General features: G+C 36.9%; 5 protein-coding genes across 5 annotated transcripts; 2 read left to right on the top strand and 3 right to left on the bottom strand.

Annotated features, from left to right (window-relative positions):
• Positions 1-1,020: 1,020 nt before the first annotated feature.
• Positions 1,021-1,998, bottom strand: LOC9329819 (high mobility group B protein 14; the record flags this gene model as incomplete). Its single annotated transcript, XM_021010450.1, has 3 exons — positions 1,021-1,305; positions 1,540-1,701; positions 1,955-1,998. Coding segments are annotated over 3 exons (279 nt in total), but the record flags the coding sequence as incomplete, so codon positions are not given.
• A 949-nt stretch (positions 1,999-2,947) lies between these two features.
• LOC9329820 lies at positions 2,948-5,221 on the bottom strand. Its single transcript, XM_002893713.2, has 3 exons — positions 4,059-5,221; positions 3,436-3,987; positions 2,948-3,338 (listed from the first exon to the last, which is right to left on the bottom strand). Exons 1-3 carry the CDS (start codon positions 5,037-5,039, stop codon positions 3,225-3,227), a joined length of 1,647 nt encoding a protein of 548 aa, XP_002893759.1. The 5' UTR covers positions 5,040-5,221; the 3' UTR covers positions 2,948-3,224.
• Positions 5,222-11,432: 6,211 nt separating this feature from the next.
• LOC110224843 (probable receptor-like protein kinase At1g33260) lies at positions 11,433-13,356 on the top strand. The gene is made up of 2 exons (XM_021012298.1): positions 11,433-12,040; positions 12,345-13,356. The coding sequence occupies exons 1-2, from the start codon at positions 11,719-11,721 to the stop codon at positions 13,061-13,063; spliced, it is 1,041 nt and encodes a 346-aa protein (XP_020867957.1). The 5' UTR covers positions 11,433-11,718; the 3' UTR covers positions 13,064-13,356.
• A 313-nt stretch (positions 13,357-13,669) lies between these two features.
• Positions 13,670-15,300, top strand: LOC9327099 (protein FATTY ACID EXPORT 4, chloroplastic). The gene is made up of 4 exons (XM_021012299.1): positions 13,670-13,964; positions 14,057-14,121; positions 14,697-14,784; positions 14,898-15,300. The coding sequence occupies exons 1-4, from the start codon at positions 13,730-13,732 to the stop codon at positions 15,041-15,043; spliced, it is 534 nt and encodes a 177-aa protein (XP_020867958.1). The 5' UTR covers positions 13,670-13,729; the 3' UTR covers positions 15,044-15,300.
• On the bottom strand, positions 15,298-17,667 carry LOC9327100 (patatin-like phospholipase domain-containing protein 4). Its single transcript, XM_021012297.1, has 7 exons — positions 16,950-17,667; positions 16,718-16,861; positions 16,446-16,518; positions 16,248-16,353; positions 16,066-16,162; positions 15,764-15,859; positions 15,298-15,684 (listed from the first exon to the last, which is right to left on the bottom strand). Exons 1-7 carry the CDS (start codon positions 17,385-17,387, stop codon positions 15,532-15,534), a joined length of 1,107 nt encoding a protein of 368 aa, XP_020867956.1. The 5' UTR covers positions 17,388-17,667; the 3' UTR covers positions 15,298-15,531.
• Positions 17,668-18,027: the final 360 nt, after the last annotated feature.

The following is an 18,027-nucleotide window of genomic DNA, read 5'->3' on the forward strand; positions in this document are numbered from 1 at the left end:
CTAAATCGGTCATAAATCTTGAACGACTGCTCTAATTTACTATTCAAAATTGGAGAATTAATCAGTTTGTACTGTACAAAATTGGTGGCAACACCATTTTTGTTAGAGGATCCGATCAATTGTAGAGAAAAGTTAAAAGGCTAAATAAATTAGAAAACACAGAGAATTCTATATGAACATTTTAAAAAGAGAATGTTGTGATATCAAAACCATACTCCTTCGTTCATCTCTAAAATCGGACTAAAAATATGATTTCGATTTTACACTTTCCATTTAACGTGATGACTATGACTCACGATAACTTAAAAAAGATTCGAAGAAATAAAATACTATCCACTTATTTAAAAAGAACGCTTCATTCAAAACATTGACTTGTGAAGCACAACTACTAAAAATGTAACAAATTTTCAGAAGAATCGGAACAACCGAAACAAATTTACAAGAAAAGTCACTAAATCGGAAAACTGCAAAGCATAATACGAATTCTAAGTCTATCATTATTATCATAAGAAAATAGTTCCGTAATTATGGAAAAAAAACGATATGATCAAACCAAATGAGATTTGCATGAAGATGCCATATGTCAGACCAACACAATGAGATGTTGTGTCGATGAACTCACCATATGCCAATATTCGCTATTACAGACAACATATTTGTATAGTCAAATTTCATTAACTAACATCCACAGATCCAACAACCGAAAAATAAAATAAATATCATAAGTAGAATGTAAATTAGAAATACTTGTACTTATAATTTTTGGCTTATGCTCTTAATCATTTATTACACTAGACTCGACGAAACTCAACACTAACATGATTACAAAAAAAAAATTACAATTCTAATTTCCATTTTCAAACTTTTTAAAAACACAAAGATTTAAAAAAAAAAAAACATTACAAAACAAAATTAAGACTAGACATCAATAAAAAGAAAAGAAGAAAAAAAAAAAAAGACTAGACATCAACTTTACAAGTTGACGGAGCGAGAAGAGGAACTTGTCCATTAGGAGATGGATTAAATCTCAACCACACATCACACCTTGCATAAAATCCATACCGTCCAGTCTTAATCGCACCAGCTTTCCATCGGAGCCTCCCTAAAATCACCACTCTCATCAAAACGACACCGTAAGCTTCATCATTCTTCAAACCGTTAGCCACTTCCGGCGAAACTGGTATACCGTTGCCTCCAATTAGCCATCATGTTTTAAATTCATATACCACAAACTAATTCTCTACAACCTCACGCATGGACTTGACCTCCGGATTCTCCTCTTGATATTGTTTCCGGAAATCCTCCCTTTGGAACCAAAAAGATAAGGCAATATGAGGCAAGAGGAAAATGCATATACAACAGGTGTTTCGTTGTATGTTTTCTAAAGTAACCAGAACACATAACAACATAAATAATTTCATCCTAAAGTCCAATGGCAAAATCCACACAAAATTTTCCTTAAGAGAGGACTGCAAGGAAGTCCAGCTAAGCTTAAATATATAGATAACAATTTGGATTCATATGAGGGAGAGTACCTACAAGAAAAAGAAGAAAGCAGTGGGAGGTTTCTTGGGCATCTTTGAATGGAGTTTAACGGGTTTCTTCTTCTTCGGGCTTGACTTTGGCTTTCGCAAAGGCTGAAGTCTCAGTCTTGTAGACCTCCTTGCACCTTCACTTGACTTCACATCCAACTCTAAGTTCCTGCAAAATTGTAAAATGCAATTAACAAAAAGTCTAACATCCTCTTTCCTTGCTCTTCTTCTCAGTCACCCATTTGCCATCGAATAGCATAAAGTTCACAACTTTCATATCCAATTTCCTATCTAACCACTTAATCAGTAATTACCAGAGAGACTAAGCAGAACCCTTAAACCCTAAACAGAGAAACCAAAGCAAAACCAGGTAAAAATCCAAACTTGTTCTGTAACCTATCTAAGCCACACACAAAACTTACCGACTAGAGCCTCCGCTGCACGAGATGGTGACGGAAACGGAGAATTAGGGTTAGGGTTGATAGATTTGGGGGTTTTCTTATTGGACAGAGGTGGTGAAGGTGATGGAGATGGAGAAGAAAAGGAAGCATATTTCCCAAAGAAGGAGGTGATTTGACGCTGCTGGTTCACCAACGGAGATCTTTCGCTGATCTGTCGACAAGTTGGAGCCATCGGAGAGTAGAAACAAGGGAACAAAGAGAGAGACGAAGAAGACGAAGAGAAGAAGATAGAGAACAATTCATGGCTGTGGAGTCGTCGGAGAAGACGAAGAGAAGAAGAGAGAGAACAATTTTTTTTTTTAATCTTTTCAACAAAGACTGTAATGGCATTAGATGGTAAATAGATGATATTTGGATGGTATATGGGTCAGGGCAAAAGTCGCTACAGTGCAAACTGGGTGTTTGTTCCAATTATAAACAGTACCCGTACTAGTTTCCCTATTATCTTTCATAAACGTACTAGTTCCCCAATTATTCCAATAAATAAGTACCTCACAAAGTCAAAAGCCAAAGAATTTACTTACACTAACTCACCAAAATCTAACTTTGGGCTATTTTGATCATTGCATTAACTATACGACCCCTTTAAATAGAAGCCATGATGCAACTGCTCTCTCGTCATAATGTCAATTTCAAGGTTTACGACAAAACAACTAGCAAAACCTGGGCTCACTTTGCCAGTGTGTCAGAGAGTTCATGACAAGTCAACTTACACCAACACTCTTGATTTAAACCCATAGTTTTAGAACACACACACACATCTTAAAAATCTATCCAACCAAAGACCTTTCCTTAAATCCGCACTAAATCCATAAACCTATGGACCACTTACCTCACCCTTACTAGTGGATATATTCTTCTTTAATAATATTAAACATAGTAAACCCACAAATATTTATGTGGCTCTATCAAGATTGGCAATGTAGTAGATAGGGAAAAAACAAAACAAAACCGTTCTTAACACAGAGATGGATATGGTTCAGTGGTAAAGATTTGTCGTTGTACACATTACACTCGTTTCTCGACAGGAAAGGTTGAAGTCTTGGAATCTCAGATGTACAAAAAATGAAAGTGGAAATGGAATAAACAAAAGAGTGTGACAAATTCAATTTTGGGCATATTAGCATTCTAGGTCAGACAACAGTTTAAGGTCATGGATCTTACCTATGTACAAGCACAGGATAGAGCTGAAACAACATGCTTAGAGAGATCCAGTATTCACCATAAGTGTTCATTGAGAACTAATCGTGGAACCCAAAATTATCTTACCACACTGCCCAACTGTTAATCTGAGAGGCTCATTAGTAGTAGTTGGGGTTGCTCTGCAACACAACCGTCTCGGCGCCTATACGTAAAAAGAGTGGAAGAATCATCAATTGGCAAAATCATACAGAAAAAGACAGAAACATTAGGTGATCAAAAGATAAACAATAAAACCTCACCAAATGCCAATTTTTACTCAGAGGAAACCCTGAGACTTGGATCTTTTCCACCTTGTGCAGAGGAAGAGAGCGTGGAAAACATAGAAGCTTCGTCTTCAAATCATCCTTTACTAAGGATCTCGAGTACGTTCCGAGTGTAGCGTTGCCTTCTTGTCCTACCTCTTTCAAGAAGAAGAAGATAGGCTTCTTACAGAGAGATGAAATTGGAAGCTTTATGTCAAGATCAAACTCAGCCGGATGACTTATCCCGTTCCAAGCAGAGAAGGAAAGTTCTGCTCGCTCAAGATCCCGTGGTAGGAGAATACTCGGGAAAACTTGTACAACATAACCAAGAGATATCGCAAATGTTAGTCTATGAGTATGATCGTAGCAGATCGATCGCTGCAAAACACTCCTGGGGTCCAAACTCATAGCTCTTGTCAAGAGTTTCAAACTATCTAATGTCGATAATCCCGGATAGAGAGGATTAACAGCTTCAACATGATGAATTGAGACAAAAGGTGCAATGGGATGAGAGGACAAGAGACCATGAGCATTTCCCTTAATATCCCACTGTCACAAAATCAAGACATTAGCATTATAATATTGAAGATCCAAGAGATCATGGAAATGATAAGACATACCTGGTGAAAGCCAGGCTCTCTAGACAAAGGAACTCCGAGTTCAGTGATGCAGGCGTGGAGGCGATCATCACTACCGTATAGCTTCGGGTATCTATCGAGACAATCGTCATGAATCCGAGAGAGAGCTTCAGCTAAAGGGTAGCTAATGGCAATGCCACCGCCTCCAAAAGCCATATTATGACTGAAGTAAGAGTTAGCAGAGTGACTCTCCGAGGGGTTTCCTACATAAACCATCTCCAAAGGATCGTACTTGCTCAAGACGGCAAGTAGATTGTGAACATTGAAGATAGTATCATCATCTCCAAGAACAAACCACCGAACATTAGGGAGAGAGAGACGAAAAGACTCCATAGCAATGCGGGAGATTCGAAGTCCAGAAGGATGACCAGTGGGATTAGTATAACGAAAACGAGAGCTGTCTTCAGAGACAATGATTGGAGGAAGTGAATCATCACCTTCCTCAGGAGAAACTTGCTCTTCAAGCCAAACGTGACCACGCATCTGAGAAGGTTTCCACCATAGCCTCACAAGTTCTTTACGACGTTCCCAAAGCTGTGAAGATCCAGCAATACCAAACATCAAGTGATTCAGAGACAACAGATCAAGTCTATCAATCTCCGAGAGACTACGGTTTCTAAATTCATGATCGAATAAAGGAAGAGCTGGAAGAGACGGCGACGACGGCGGTGGCGGAGGAGGAGTTTCAATTGGATGATGGTACCGTTTGTTCCAGAGATGATTGTCTTCCCAATCTTTAAGGAGATGCCAGCAACGAGAAGTGGTTGGAGAGAAGACGAGAGAGAGCCAAGCGACGGAAGCGAGAAGAAGAGCGGAGGTAGCGACTAATGCGGTGGCGAAACGACTGAGACGGCAACGACGGATTCGAGGAGGACGAGAGATTGGGGAAGAGCAAGGACGGTGAGGAGAAGAAGAATAAAGGTAAGGAATGAATGAGAACATTACGGTGAGGATTAAACGCATCGCCCCAAGCGCACATTTCCGCCGCCGGGCGACGCAGAACGGCGGCGAACCAAGTTCCCGTTTAAATTAGGGCACAGGGTTTCGATCGCCACCGTCTTCTCGTTTTTTCTCTCTCTTCTTCCTTTGGCCGTCGTCGCTTCGACTTTTGGGGGTTGGATTTTGATTTTCAAAAATTAAGGGCGGATTTTGGTAAGAAAAGTTTTCGTCTGGTTTAATTTAAAATGGGCTTATATGGGCCTAATATGGGCCCATTATGGTAGAAAAGATTATCGATAACGTCACAGTCCGGTGACCCCATTTTGGTTGTACAATCGGAAAGCCCAACAACCGTCACTGTCATGTCAGAAATCAGATTCGTTATCCCATCTTCTTCTTTTCATCTTTATTATCCTTTTTGTGTTTTATTTAATTTTAAAAGATCTACTTTTCTTTCAAGACTCTTTTTTATTTCTAAATTGTAACATTTTTCATTTTGATGAACACATTTTAAAAAACCTACAATTTCAGAGTATTCGAATCAGCGCCGGCCTACGACGTAAGAAGCCATCGCTTACGGCCCAAATTTTCTATAGCCCATGGAGATTAATTTTTGTTTTAATTACTAAATAAATCAACTTAAAAACTATTGATCTTCTCGACTTTATGAATGAGGGATTGTTATCCAAACACTTGGATTTTTTTTTGGATATTATTGACCATTCAAGTGTCTGTTGCTTCAGCCGAAAGAAGTTTTTCTAAACTGAAGTTGATCAAGAATTATTTGAGGTCTACGATGTCACAAAATAGATTGAATGAATTAGCTATATTATCAATCAAGAGAGCAATGCTTGAAAAGATAGACTATGCGACTTTGATGGATGATTTTGCAGGAAAAAATTCAAGAAGGATCATATTTACTAATAAGTAAAATTTTATTTAAATTTTGTTTAGTTTCTGGTTGAGACTTATGTATCATCTCTTCTATCTCTTGGTTTATATTTTGGCTTGGTTTTGATGCTTTATGTTTTGACTTCTGATTCGTTCGTTTAAAGTTGAAAAAAAATATTGTATTACGTATGAATTTAAGGAGCATTTTAAAAAGGAAAAAAAAGATTTATCTTGCTTAGGGTCTTCCCAAACATTGGACCGGCACTGATTCGAATCTATCAAATTTGTGTTATAACTATTTGAATTTAGGTTAACATATAATTTTGAGCGGATACACGAAAACAAAACGTTTAGAAAGTTATAGGAAATTGAAAACAAGTATACATAAACAAAATGTTTTTAACTCGCGTTCGTGAACATTTTTTCGTGAATTGTAATGCTCATTTGTACACATAGTACTACAAATCAGTCGCCACCATTTACTGTTTGTTTACCCATCCTCCTCCCCCTCTATCATGTAACCCCGATATAGAGGTTCGTTTGCCACAAATCAGTCGCCACCATTCAATGGATGGTTTTTAGCCCAATATAAAATTATATCAAAGTTGGTTGAGCTCTATAAATCGGACTATTCATCAAGTTTATATCACTAGGGGTAGTAAATTTATCGAACAACATAATGTAACATGATATATCTATTAACCTATGATATATAAAACCAAAGTCGGTCTAACAATATCGAGGGATCTATTCAGAATAAAAAAAATTTGTTATTATTTTTGAACGTTATAAATTTATAAACAAGAAAAACAAGAGAACTTTAATGGTAACGACAAAGAAAAATATTAATCGTCAACACCAAACAATTAAAGTAAACTTTTAGGTCCAAATAGTCTCATCCTTTTTAGTCAAAAAAAAAAATATCAGAACTAAAAACAAAAAAAAAAATTCTAACTTTCAACAACATATAAAATTTTGGGGTTGAATCCTTAGTTTATGTTACTTATGCTCTTGGCTGACTTCGAAAAAAAACCCTAGTGACGGATGTTTTTTCAGATAAAAAATAGATTTGTCTACTTCTTGATTTAGAATTCAATGAGTTAATTCCCCGCAATAAACAATACATCGGTATTTCCGAAGAAATAACTCTGCTCACCTACTCGTTGCTGTCTTCATGATTTATTTCTCGCAACTCATAAAAAAGATCGACCAGCACCAATCACGAAGAGAAATACAATGTATGTAAACAATGATAAATGGAAAATCATATCACTGGATAGTTAAGATCACATTAAATTAAAAGAAGCATGAAAAATGTGTCGGTGAGTGGTTGGGTCTATTGGGGTCAATTTCAAGAGAAATTTGTGTATGTACACAAATGTACAATACTCAAGGCATAGAACAAGACCACCTTACACGTTTTTTTGTATATAGAAAATGAAAGAAAACGACATTACATCTAACATCTTTACTTGACGACATCTTTGGATTCAAAATTAATTAAAACTTAGAAAACTTAAGAGTATTTTAATACTTGGGACAATGATTCTCCCACCGTTCCTTTGCCGTTGAATTTATGTATATACATCATTTATTATTACACAGTTTGAATTGTTTAAATTTTAGGTTGGAGAGTGAAGAATAAGATACTCGTATGCATGTACTCGTGCAATCTTCTGTCAGTCTGGTTGGTGGTGGTGCCTATTTACATTTTTGGCGAGAGCATGTTTTTTTTTTTTTTTTTTTTTTTTGTCAACAGCTTAAATAAAATAGATGCTCAAAAGAGTCATTTTTGGGGAATGTTGTTTACATAAGTGATATGATGCGGTTCGACACAAAAGAGCATGTGTTTTGTTCTCTTTGAAAATCATGACAAAAAGTTGCTTTAGTTATGATTGGATTTAAGTCAAGAGAAATTTACGTCTTTTTGTTAAAAAGAAAAAAGCAAACAATGTTTTTTCGAAAGCAATTAATTAGTAATTACCGACAGATTGAAACACTGTCATAATTTGCTGTTAAAATCTATTAGCAAATCTTGTGTAAACTTTACCGAATTGGTTGACCAGATTTCGTTGCTAATATATAGCCATGGTTATGATATTTCTTGCTTGCTAGTAGTTCACTATAGAATTTAATTGTTAGCTTGTGATGAATAAAAGAAATTTCCTTTTTTGGATATCAGAAATTTTTATGGTAGATTATGGATGAAAGTTTTGTTTTTACAATTTGACAGCTAATATATTGATGGTGGAATAAATGTATTTGGAATAAAAAAAATTATAATTCGACAATTCGACAAAAAGAAATCAGAATTGTTCCGATACATAGTAGAAAAGGTTAAGGAGAAAACTCAAGGATGGAGCAAAAAATATCTTTCACAGGGAGGTAAAGAAGTCTTGCTTAAGGGAGTGGCTCTAGCAATGCCAGTTTACTCTATGAATGTGTTCAAATTAACAAAAGAAATCTGTGAAGAGATTGATCGCATTTTAGCTAAATTCTGGTGGGGCTCGGGGAATGAGAGAAGTGGGATACATTGGTTTGCATGGAATCGTATAAGTCTACCTAAGAAGGAAGGAGGGCTTGGATTTAGGGAGCTTGAAAGTTTCAATTTGGCTCTGCTTGGTAAACAAACTTGGCGCATCCTGCATCACCCGAACTGTCTCATGGCCAAGATGCTAAAAGGGCGTTATTTTCATGAGACAAATATCCTAAATGCAGTTCAAGGTAAAAAAGCCTCTTTCATCTGGAAATCAATTTTACAAGGTCGGGATCTTCTGAAAAAAGGTCTTAGATTCTGTATTGGAAATGGAAGCATGGTTCATGCTTGGCTAGACCCATTGTTACCTACTCACCCACCTCGTCCACCAAGTAAGAGGGAAGGAGTTTCACAACAGATTTTTGTCAAAGACATGATGAATGAGACTAGAACAGATTAGGATGTCGTAAAGCTAAATGATTGGGTTGCTCCGGAGGATATACCATTGATTCAGAAAATAAAAATCTGTTCAAATGCTGATCAAGATATGTTAGGATGGCATTATACAAAGGACGGTCTCTACACCGTCAAATCCGCCTATTGGTTTGCTACTCATCCTATTGATAATCAAAGGGTCTATCCGCCGCCAGGGAACGTAGAGCTGAAACAATTGCTCTGGAAAACCAAAACTGCTCCAAAACTTCAACATTTCTGTTGGAGACTTATATCCAATGCTCTTCCGACTGGTGAAAATCTAAGGTACAGACACATTTCGAACTATGCTAAATGCAGGAGATGTTGCAGGGAGGACGAGACTACCAATCATCTATTTTTTGGTTGCGAGTATGCGCAAGCGATTTGGAGAGGTTCGGGTATTCCAAATCCAGTCCTTACCGACTCATCGGCATCCTAGGAGAATAAGATCCGAGCCATTTTTCAACTCAATACCTCAACACAAACACCTCACCTGAGTCAATTACCCTTCTGGATTCTTTGGCGAATTTGGAAAAGTCGCAACTCTCTTGTTTTTCAACAGAAGCATATACACTGGAGAACTAATTTAAGTTACGCTCAAAGAGATGCCAAAGAATGGCATGAGGCTGACAACTATGCTCACTCTGCAATAGGCCATCACCAACAATCTTCTCTGCTTTCGCAAGGCACCAGATCACATGTTCAGCGATGGACCAAACCGCCTCCGGGAATAATTAAATGCAACTACGATGGCACTTTTATCAGAGATCAAGCCTCACATGCTGGATGGGTTTTTCGGAACGATCAAGGGACTTTTCTTGGAGCGGGACAAGCAATAGGAAAACTAACAAACAACTCACTTGAAAGCGAACTTCAAGCCCTCATTATAGCAATGCAATGTTGTTGGAGTAAAGGCTTTAAGAGAATGTATTTTGAGGGGGATAATAAAGAAGTTGCAGATATTCTCAATGGCAAGAAAGCTAACTTTGCAGCTTTTAACTACATACGAGAAATCCGAGCTTGGAAGAACAGGTTTGAAGTTTGCTGCTTTGTATGGACGAACAGAGAGTGTAACAAGGCTGCGGATACATTAGCCAAGGAGCGAGTTCCTTTGGATTCTTATTACCATTTTTATTCGTTTGTTCCTTTTGTAATTGCCACATTACTTCAGAATGACTCTGTTCATTTAATCTAATAAAATGCAGATGTTAAAAAAAAAAAAATTATTTAGTGTGATTGATAACTTTTTATCGATGCAGAAAGAGATATACCGTTTTATTGTGAACAGTTGACAAAACGGTAAGATAATGCGGGACAAAAACATTTATTCTATTTTTTACAATAAAATGGGACAAATTTTTTACAAATTATATATGTATATATCATTTTTTACTATTATCTTTTAAAACAATCTAATTTTTTTAACAATAGAGTTCTTTTATCTTTAAAAATATTTGATGTTTTATCTCACCATTCCAATTAGAATTTAGAGTACACAATTATAATTTTTATGTCAAATTAGCAAAACATCATATGAAAAAATAAGGAAGAACAAAATTTTCTACATAATCAAGCGATCACCAATAGATATTCTTTTTTTTTTTTTTGTTAAAATCACCAATAGATATTCTTGCTATCACTTTGAGAGAATTAGAGAGTGGTTTCTGGTCAACAGCATATATGTTTTTGTTTTGAAGGGATAATTCATCATCCCCACTAACTCTATTTACTTACTACTCCATCAGTTTCATAATAAATGTTGTTTAAAGTTTTTACACACGTATTAAGAAAACAATTACATTATCTATTTTACCCTTTATTTATATATTATATTATTTTTTATTGGTCAATATATTAAATTAGTAGGGATAAAACTAAAATTTTTAACAAACATATACATTGAAATGACACTTATTTTAAAACAAAATAAATCCAAAACTACACTTAATATAAAACGGAGGGTTCTCTTTAAACCATGATATGTTACTTGTGATAAATTTTACTGACTAATCAACATGGTTTCAAATTTAGAAGTCTTCCATATATTTACGTCATATATTTTGTTCTCAAATACAACGACGTTAAAATTGATTTATTAGCAAGAAATACTAGATAATTTTTTTTTTCTTTTTATTTACGGAACCAAGTATTTTTCTTAATTGATAAATAAAATGCATATTTGTCAAACAAACAAATCGAATAGAGAAATTTCCTAACACGTGAGAGATGATTTACAAAACAATCCAACATATATTATGGTCCCCAACTTGAAACTTCCCAAAATTAAATTTCGCATTTGACGGTGGCGTGACAACTTCGAAATACTAACCATAAGAAGACCTAGTGCATTCACTAGTCACTACCATATAATAAATCTCACTATTCTCTTCAAAAATTCGTACACTTTCAATCACCTTTCTAGAAAAACAATACAAAACAAAATTAATATACGTAACCACAGAACACCCATAAATAAATAATGTGTATTATTAATAAATTTGATAATATAAAAAAACAAAACGGCCAAACAAAAAAAAATGTGTTATTAAGAGACTGAATCGTAGTGGTTATAACGTCAGTGCAGCTTCTTCCTCTTCCTCTTAATCACAAACTGGTCAAACTCTGCCTCTCTCTTCGCTTAACCCAAAAAAAAAAAAAAAAAACATTTTTCTCATCTTCTTCTTCTTTATTCATAAACCCACCAAACACACACATTCCTAAAACCAGATCTTCATTGTCCGATTCTCTTGTTCCTTCTTTGTCTGTTGTTACAAAAACCCTCTTCATTTTCCCAGAAACCCACTTATCTATCTCCTTCTTAATCACAATCATCCTCACTCAAAATTCTCACACTTTCTCAAAATGTCTTGTTTCTTAAGCTGTGTCCGTTTTGATACCACCGACAACAACAAACCCACGATTACAGAATCTGGTTCTGTCTCCGGTGTTACTTGTTATACTTGGGATGATGTTGAGTCTCTCACTTCCAATTTCTCTAGACTTATTGGTACTGGTGGCTACAGTAGTATCTACTTGGCTCGTTTGTCTGGCTCTAACAACGCTGCTCTCAAGGTTCATGTCAGTAGTCATCGTCTTTATCAAGTGTTTAGGTCTGAGCTTGAGATTTTGCTTCGTCTTCAACATCCTCACATTGTTAAGCTTCTTGGTTACTTTGACGATTCAGGTTCCTTTCTCTCTTTATCCGTTTTAAATTCAACTATAGATTCTTGAAATTCCTTAATAATCAAGAACTGGTCCTAGGAATTGTTACCATCCATGAAAGTCAAATACTTTAAAGAACAAAGCTTTAAGCTTTATTCTTGTCTTGTACTCATCACAATTCTTTTTGTAGATTCGTTTCTTTATCCAATTTAGGGGTTTTCACTTTTACCTTAATTGATTAGCTTTTCATTGTTGTAAATTATGTGTCTTTTGAGTGGATTGTTAGTGTGAATCTAATGTTGTTGTTGTTGTTGTCTATCTTTCAGAGGAAAGTGGTGCACTATTACTAGAATACCTTCCTCAAGGTAATCTCCAAGAGAAGCTTAACCGCAATAGCAAACAAGTGTTACCATGGAGAAACCGTACCGCTATAGCGTTTCAGGTTGCGCAAGCGATTGAACATATTCATGAGAAATGTAGTCCTCAGATTGTGCACGGTGACATCAAATCTTCCAACATACTTCTTGACAAACATTTCAACTCCAAGCTTTGTGATTTTGGATCAGCTAAGGTCGGGTTCTCGTCTATGGTTCAGCCTTCTAAGACGACGTCAACTATGTCACCACGATCTAAGCAAGTGATGATGATTGGTTCTCCAGGGTACACTGATCCTCATTACTTGAGAACAGGTATTGCTTCCAAGAAGATGGATATGTATGGGTTTGGAGTGGTGGTTCTTGAGTTGGTTTCGGGTAAAGAAGCAGTTAGCGGTGAGAGAGGCGAGATGCTGGTGCATACAACAGCTCCATTGATCCACGATATTCTTGATTCGAATGGAGATATCGCAGAAGAGAAAGCGAGACAGTTCTTGGATCCAAGGTTGTCCAGGGACAGTAGTCTTGATATAGAAGAGGTTAAGACAATGCTAGGTGTGGCTGCTTTCTGTCTTCGCAGCCCTCCATCGCTGAGACCCTCTGCTTCTCAAGTAGTCCAAACTCTTATCAGGAAGATCCCGTCGCTGTCTTTCCTCGGTTGCGGAAAATAAGAGTGATATATAACAAACCCGTGTGTTTTAGATGATGAGGTTTAGGTAGTGATTTTGTTGCAGGTCTTAGTCGGTTTATAAGACGCAGAAAGATCTGAAAACGTTTGCTGAGAAGATTGAGTTTTGTTGTATAGGAGAGATTCTGCAAAACCCAAAAGAAAGAAGGAAGATTCAAATTCCTCTTCTGCTTTGTGATGTGTATAGTAAACAAAGCAAACAATATTCGTGTGAATTGCATTTTGTAAACATTACTGTGTGATGTATAATACAAATGATTGGATGAAATTCGGTAACCGGTTTGGTTAGGAACAAACAAACCGAAATTACTAAATTTTTATATCCAAAATTAAATCGAGATAACCAAAATTTTAACTTAAGTCTATCTGAATTTATTGGGAATTACCAAAATGTACTGAAATGAACCGAAGAAGAGTACAAAATTTAAGAGAAATTATTGAAAAAGTTGATAATAAACCAAACCGAATTTGGTTTTTGGTTCCAATTCGGCACCATCTTGAATCTAACCGAAATTTGTTCTCTATAAACCAAACCAAATCGATCTAATTCGGTGAAAATTTTAACAAACCGAATCAGACCGATTAACCAATTTTCGTTTTGTCATATTTGATCCATTCTCTTCTCTGACGAGACACACTCGGCGAAGCAATGTCGTCTCTTGCGTTCACGTTAACTCTTCCGTCTCTAGTGTCGGTGAGGAGCACTAAACTCGGACGAAGTGTCAGTAATGGCGGCCGGAATTGGTCGGGACTTACGAACTTGTCGGAGAAATCGAAGACCGAACGAGGAAATGGTCTCAGCTGCAAGGCGGAGCTGTCGGAGCTAGCTCCAGTCGTCTCTGCTACTTATGGTGTTCTTCTTCTAGGAGGCGGTCTCTTCGCTTGTAAGTTACTACTGATCTCATGATTCAAAATTTTCTATTTAGATTTTGGCTCACTTCACTAAAAATTTGAACTTTGTTTTCTGAAATTGAAGATAGCAAATCTGGAAGCAAAGGTTCTCTCTTTGGGGGTTTGACCGGTTCTGTTCTTATGGCATCTGTAAGATCTTGCTCTCTTTCTTCCCAATGTTAGTTTCAAGTTAAATCTGAACTTGTCCTTTGAGGAAGGTAGTGAGGAACTTAGTGCACACTATTCAGGTCATTGTTTCTGCTTAATGTGGTTCTCTTCCAAGATTTGTTTCAATTCCGTGAGAACAATGGTGTTTAGAAACTATCTACAACAGTTGATCTGCTAGAATCTTCTCCTAATGTGGCGTACCTTAGTTCCTTCAAATCATATGGTTGGATTTTTAAACGCGGTCGTTTTGATTCTGTTCTATGCTTTCTTACTTTGTGAAATGAGATTCCCTCTAAATAAGTATTAGATTTGAAGGTCTGATCAACCCTAATAAGTTTGGAAGCTTGTCTGATCGCAGCTGCCAGCTGCGTAAACCCCTGTTTGTTTTCTATGTTAGCCGGTGTATTGTATCATCTTGATTGTGTTCTCTTTGTGCTTTCCATCGGTTTTGTGATCGACGACTGCATAACCGGAAGCATCCACATCTTTATGTTCAACTGTTGAAATTGTTAAAAAAGTCATTTACTGAGCATGCCAATGTTTGGATTCCTATATAGGCCTACTATCTTACTCAATCACCAGAGACCAGGGTTCTCGGCGATACCATAGGTCTCGGTGCTGCCTTCCTCTTCTCTTCTGTCTTCGGTAAGCTCGTCTTGAGAAGTTGTACTTTGTGTTTGCATATATGTCACATGCCTAATGAATCTCTTCTCATTGCACTGGATTTTCTGTTTTTTTTTTCTACAACTTTCTTGCAGGTTTTCGTTTGGCATCTTCCCGGAAACCAGTCCCAGCAGGCCCACTACTACTTCTTTCCATCGGCATGTTGTCCTTCTTTGTCATGGCGTATATGCACGACAGTTTACCTGTTGTATCCATACCCGATCCATTACCTCTACCGTAGCTTAGATGAGAGCATGAGGTTGTAACCAGATAGGAAAGCTCTCCCAAAGTATGAATCAAGAACAGTTTTGCTTTTGCCCACACACCAATAAATTGCAAAGCTTTGTGAGGCTAATGTGGAGAGAATAATGTTTGTTTCAGATAAAACTATAGAGTTGTTGCTAAATTAGAGAAGTATGCATCTCCCATTCAAGATTTTGTTAACGGCTCTGTTTGAAATTGAATGATCTATGCTAAATAAGAGAAAAGTTTAAAAAATTTGTGGACAACTCTATTGAGAATGTTTTGGTCCTAATAGCGACGCCTCGAAGCAAATGTTTTTTTGATGAACAAGTATATGAACAACTGAAAGTGATGTACCATTGGCTTTGTTTGATCTAAGAACTACAACTTTCTGTGACTTTAAAGCCAGCTTCTGGAAAACTATCAGAATCTATAAATTTGACTATATGGTTACTGTAATATAGTATTAAGTTCGTGTGTTCTCAACTAAGTAGCAATCTCTTGAGCGGTAGGAGTATCGTCATAGACCAGTTCCTCAACTGGATTCATATCAGCCCACGTAGCTGCATCTGCGTATCCCAACTCAAACAGCTTTTCCAACACCTCGTCCTCTGCTGGCTCAAGTGCCCAATTCAATAGCTAAATCAACAGAAAAACCAAGATTAACACACTTACTCTCAAAGGAGAATGATCTCATCAGAAGAAACTGAGCACTTACTTGTCTAGATGTTGCCCTGTTTAAAGGGTTGCAATCTGGGCAGATCTCAATACCCTTTAGTTTGAAGTTACTCGCGGAAAAAGCACAAACTCGAACCTGTGAAAGATTTATACAATAAGTTCATTAAGTTTCCATGGAACATCTTCAGACCTCAAGATGGATGAACATATGAAAGGGCTTCCAAATTTTTGTAAAGGCCACACACTCTTTACCAGCTCAAAAATATGAAATGAACAGCTGAAGAAGCATACGCATTAGAAAGAGAGAATAAGAACAAAACAAAACAACAATCGTGACCATACTGTTTTAGCAGCAGCTGTTGGTGGCATAAACAATGTCAAGCCTCCATCAACACAAAGTCGATTACGGAACATCGTTGCAGGTCTTGGTGCAAGATATCTGCATTTGTTTTTAATTCTGGTTGTTAAAGTTTTGTTTTCCAGAAAAAAACTGAAAGTTTGAAAAGGAAGAGAGTGATATTTACCCTGGAATAAAAGAAGATGTGAAAACTGCATCTATCAAGTCGCTCTTGGAGTCGAACTGATCCACTAGTAAACCTCTAGGTCTCCAAAACACCTGGGTAATGGCAACTACAATACGGTTGAATGGTCAACAACGCTAAACCCGAAGACAAGTCAGGCATGAGGAGTAAAAATTGAAGAAAGAAGACGTAGTTACTCACCACGAATTCTCCCGTTGGACCTAATATGAATATCATCTGGCAGTAACCTCTCCATGGATTCTCTGAGGACAGCCTAAAACCATAGGGACTTTTATGAACATCTTTATAATGTAACTTAAAGCCAAACTAATCACAGCAACATTGGTGGGTCTTGTGTTTCACTCATAAGAAATTGTTTGAAAGAAGTGAAATAAGGTAGATGATTTTAGGAACTTATACAACTTCCATGGCTCTAAACATTTGTGAACATATTGAGAAAGAAGGCTCATTACCCCAAGACGGAAAGCAGTGCCATTGCGTCGACAATCATAAGCAAGTTCCTTAGTAGCTTCAAGGGCTTCTCGCATAGTGGCTCCTGAGGTTATGACAGCACAGACAATAGCACCAGCAGAAGATCCTGCTAAAGGAGTAGTTTCCTAAAATCAACAACACACAACAAAATCATGTTCCTTCCTCAAATCAGAACTGTTATAAAACAAACAAATTCATGAGAAAAGGAAGCACCTTTATGTAACCCTTTTCAATAAGCAACTGAGCAACTCCAAGATGATAAGGAAACAAAAGACCAGCAGCAGAGAAACTAAACCCAGGACTTGTAATGACTCTCCTCTCTTTCTCAGCTTCAACATCTTTAATCCTTTGTTCCCATATCATCGCTGGCTCAATCTCATCTTCAATTACACTTGCTATTCTATCTCCATCATCAATCGGCGGCGTCTTTTGATTAGAACTCTTCAAAAGTCTCGACGCAATTCCGATGAAAAGCTCACCGGTGGCAACAGCGAATGATCTCTTGTTCTCGGAATCTGTAGAAAAGTTCTGATTTTGAGAAGACCCACCAGCACAGCATGATACTCTAAGGGCGAGAATTCTTGGAGAAAGGTTAAAGCTTTTTCTTGTACGGACAGAGATGAATGGAGTGGAACGGAGAGACATCGCCATGGATTAATGGGTCACACTCAGATTATTTGGGAATTTCGAAAAGTTAGGGATTTGAAATCACACGATCATCGCAGCTCACAAAACACTCATGAGGATGAGGACTCTGTGGTTTCGTGGCGAAATTTGTTAACTTTATAGTTTTCCCAGGAAGCAACGTTTAGTTTTTAGCCAGAGAGACTCTGTAGTCTGTTGAATCAACGTTTAGTTTCTCTGTTTTAGGAGAGAAATCTAAAGGACTGATTTTAAAAGAGTAAATATGATGTGATTTGATGAATTTTGTTTCTGTTTAAACCATACCAACTAAAGTAATTAAATTACTACAATTGGTAAATGCCGGTCCTATCGACTAGCGAACTACTTTTTTATTGATCCAACAAGAAATGTTGGCTTTCAAAGTTTCAAACTTGCAATTATTTGACAGAATTGGGGACCTTTATAGAGGTCAATGCTTAATGAATGACTAATTTAGTAAATAGTAAGTAGTAGTAGCAAGGAGAACATATAGATATACTTAGGTCTACTTATAAGTAGTATTAGGGATTTTTCTGATTACCCTTAGGTCGTCTTTAACTATATACATATTTATTTATTATACACTTCTTCAAGATGGAAGGATTTGGAGACTCCATTCTTGTGTGAT

Source organism: Arabidopsis lyrata (genome assembly GCF_000004255.2).
Source record: "Arabidopsis lyrata subsp. lyrata unplaced genomic scaffold ARALYscaffold_1, whole genome shotgun sequence".
In the NCBI taxonomy this organism is placed as follows: domain Eukaryota; kingdom Viridiplantae; phylum Streptophyta; class Magnoliopsida; order Brassicales; family Brassicaceae; genus Arabidopsis; species Arabidopsis lyrata.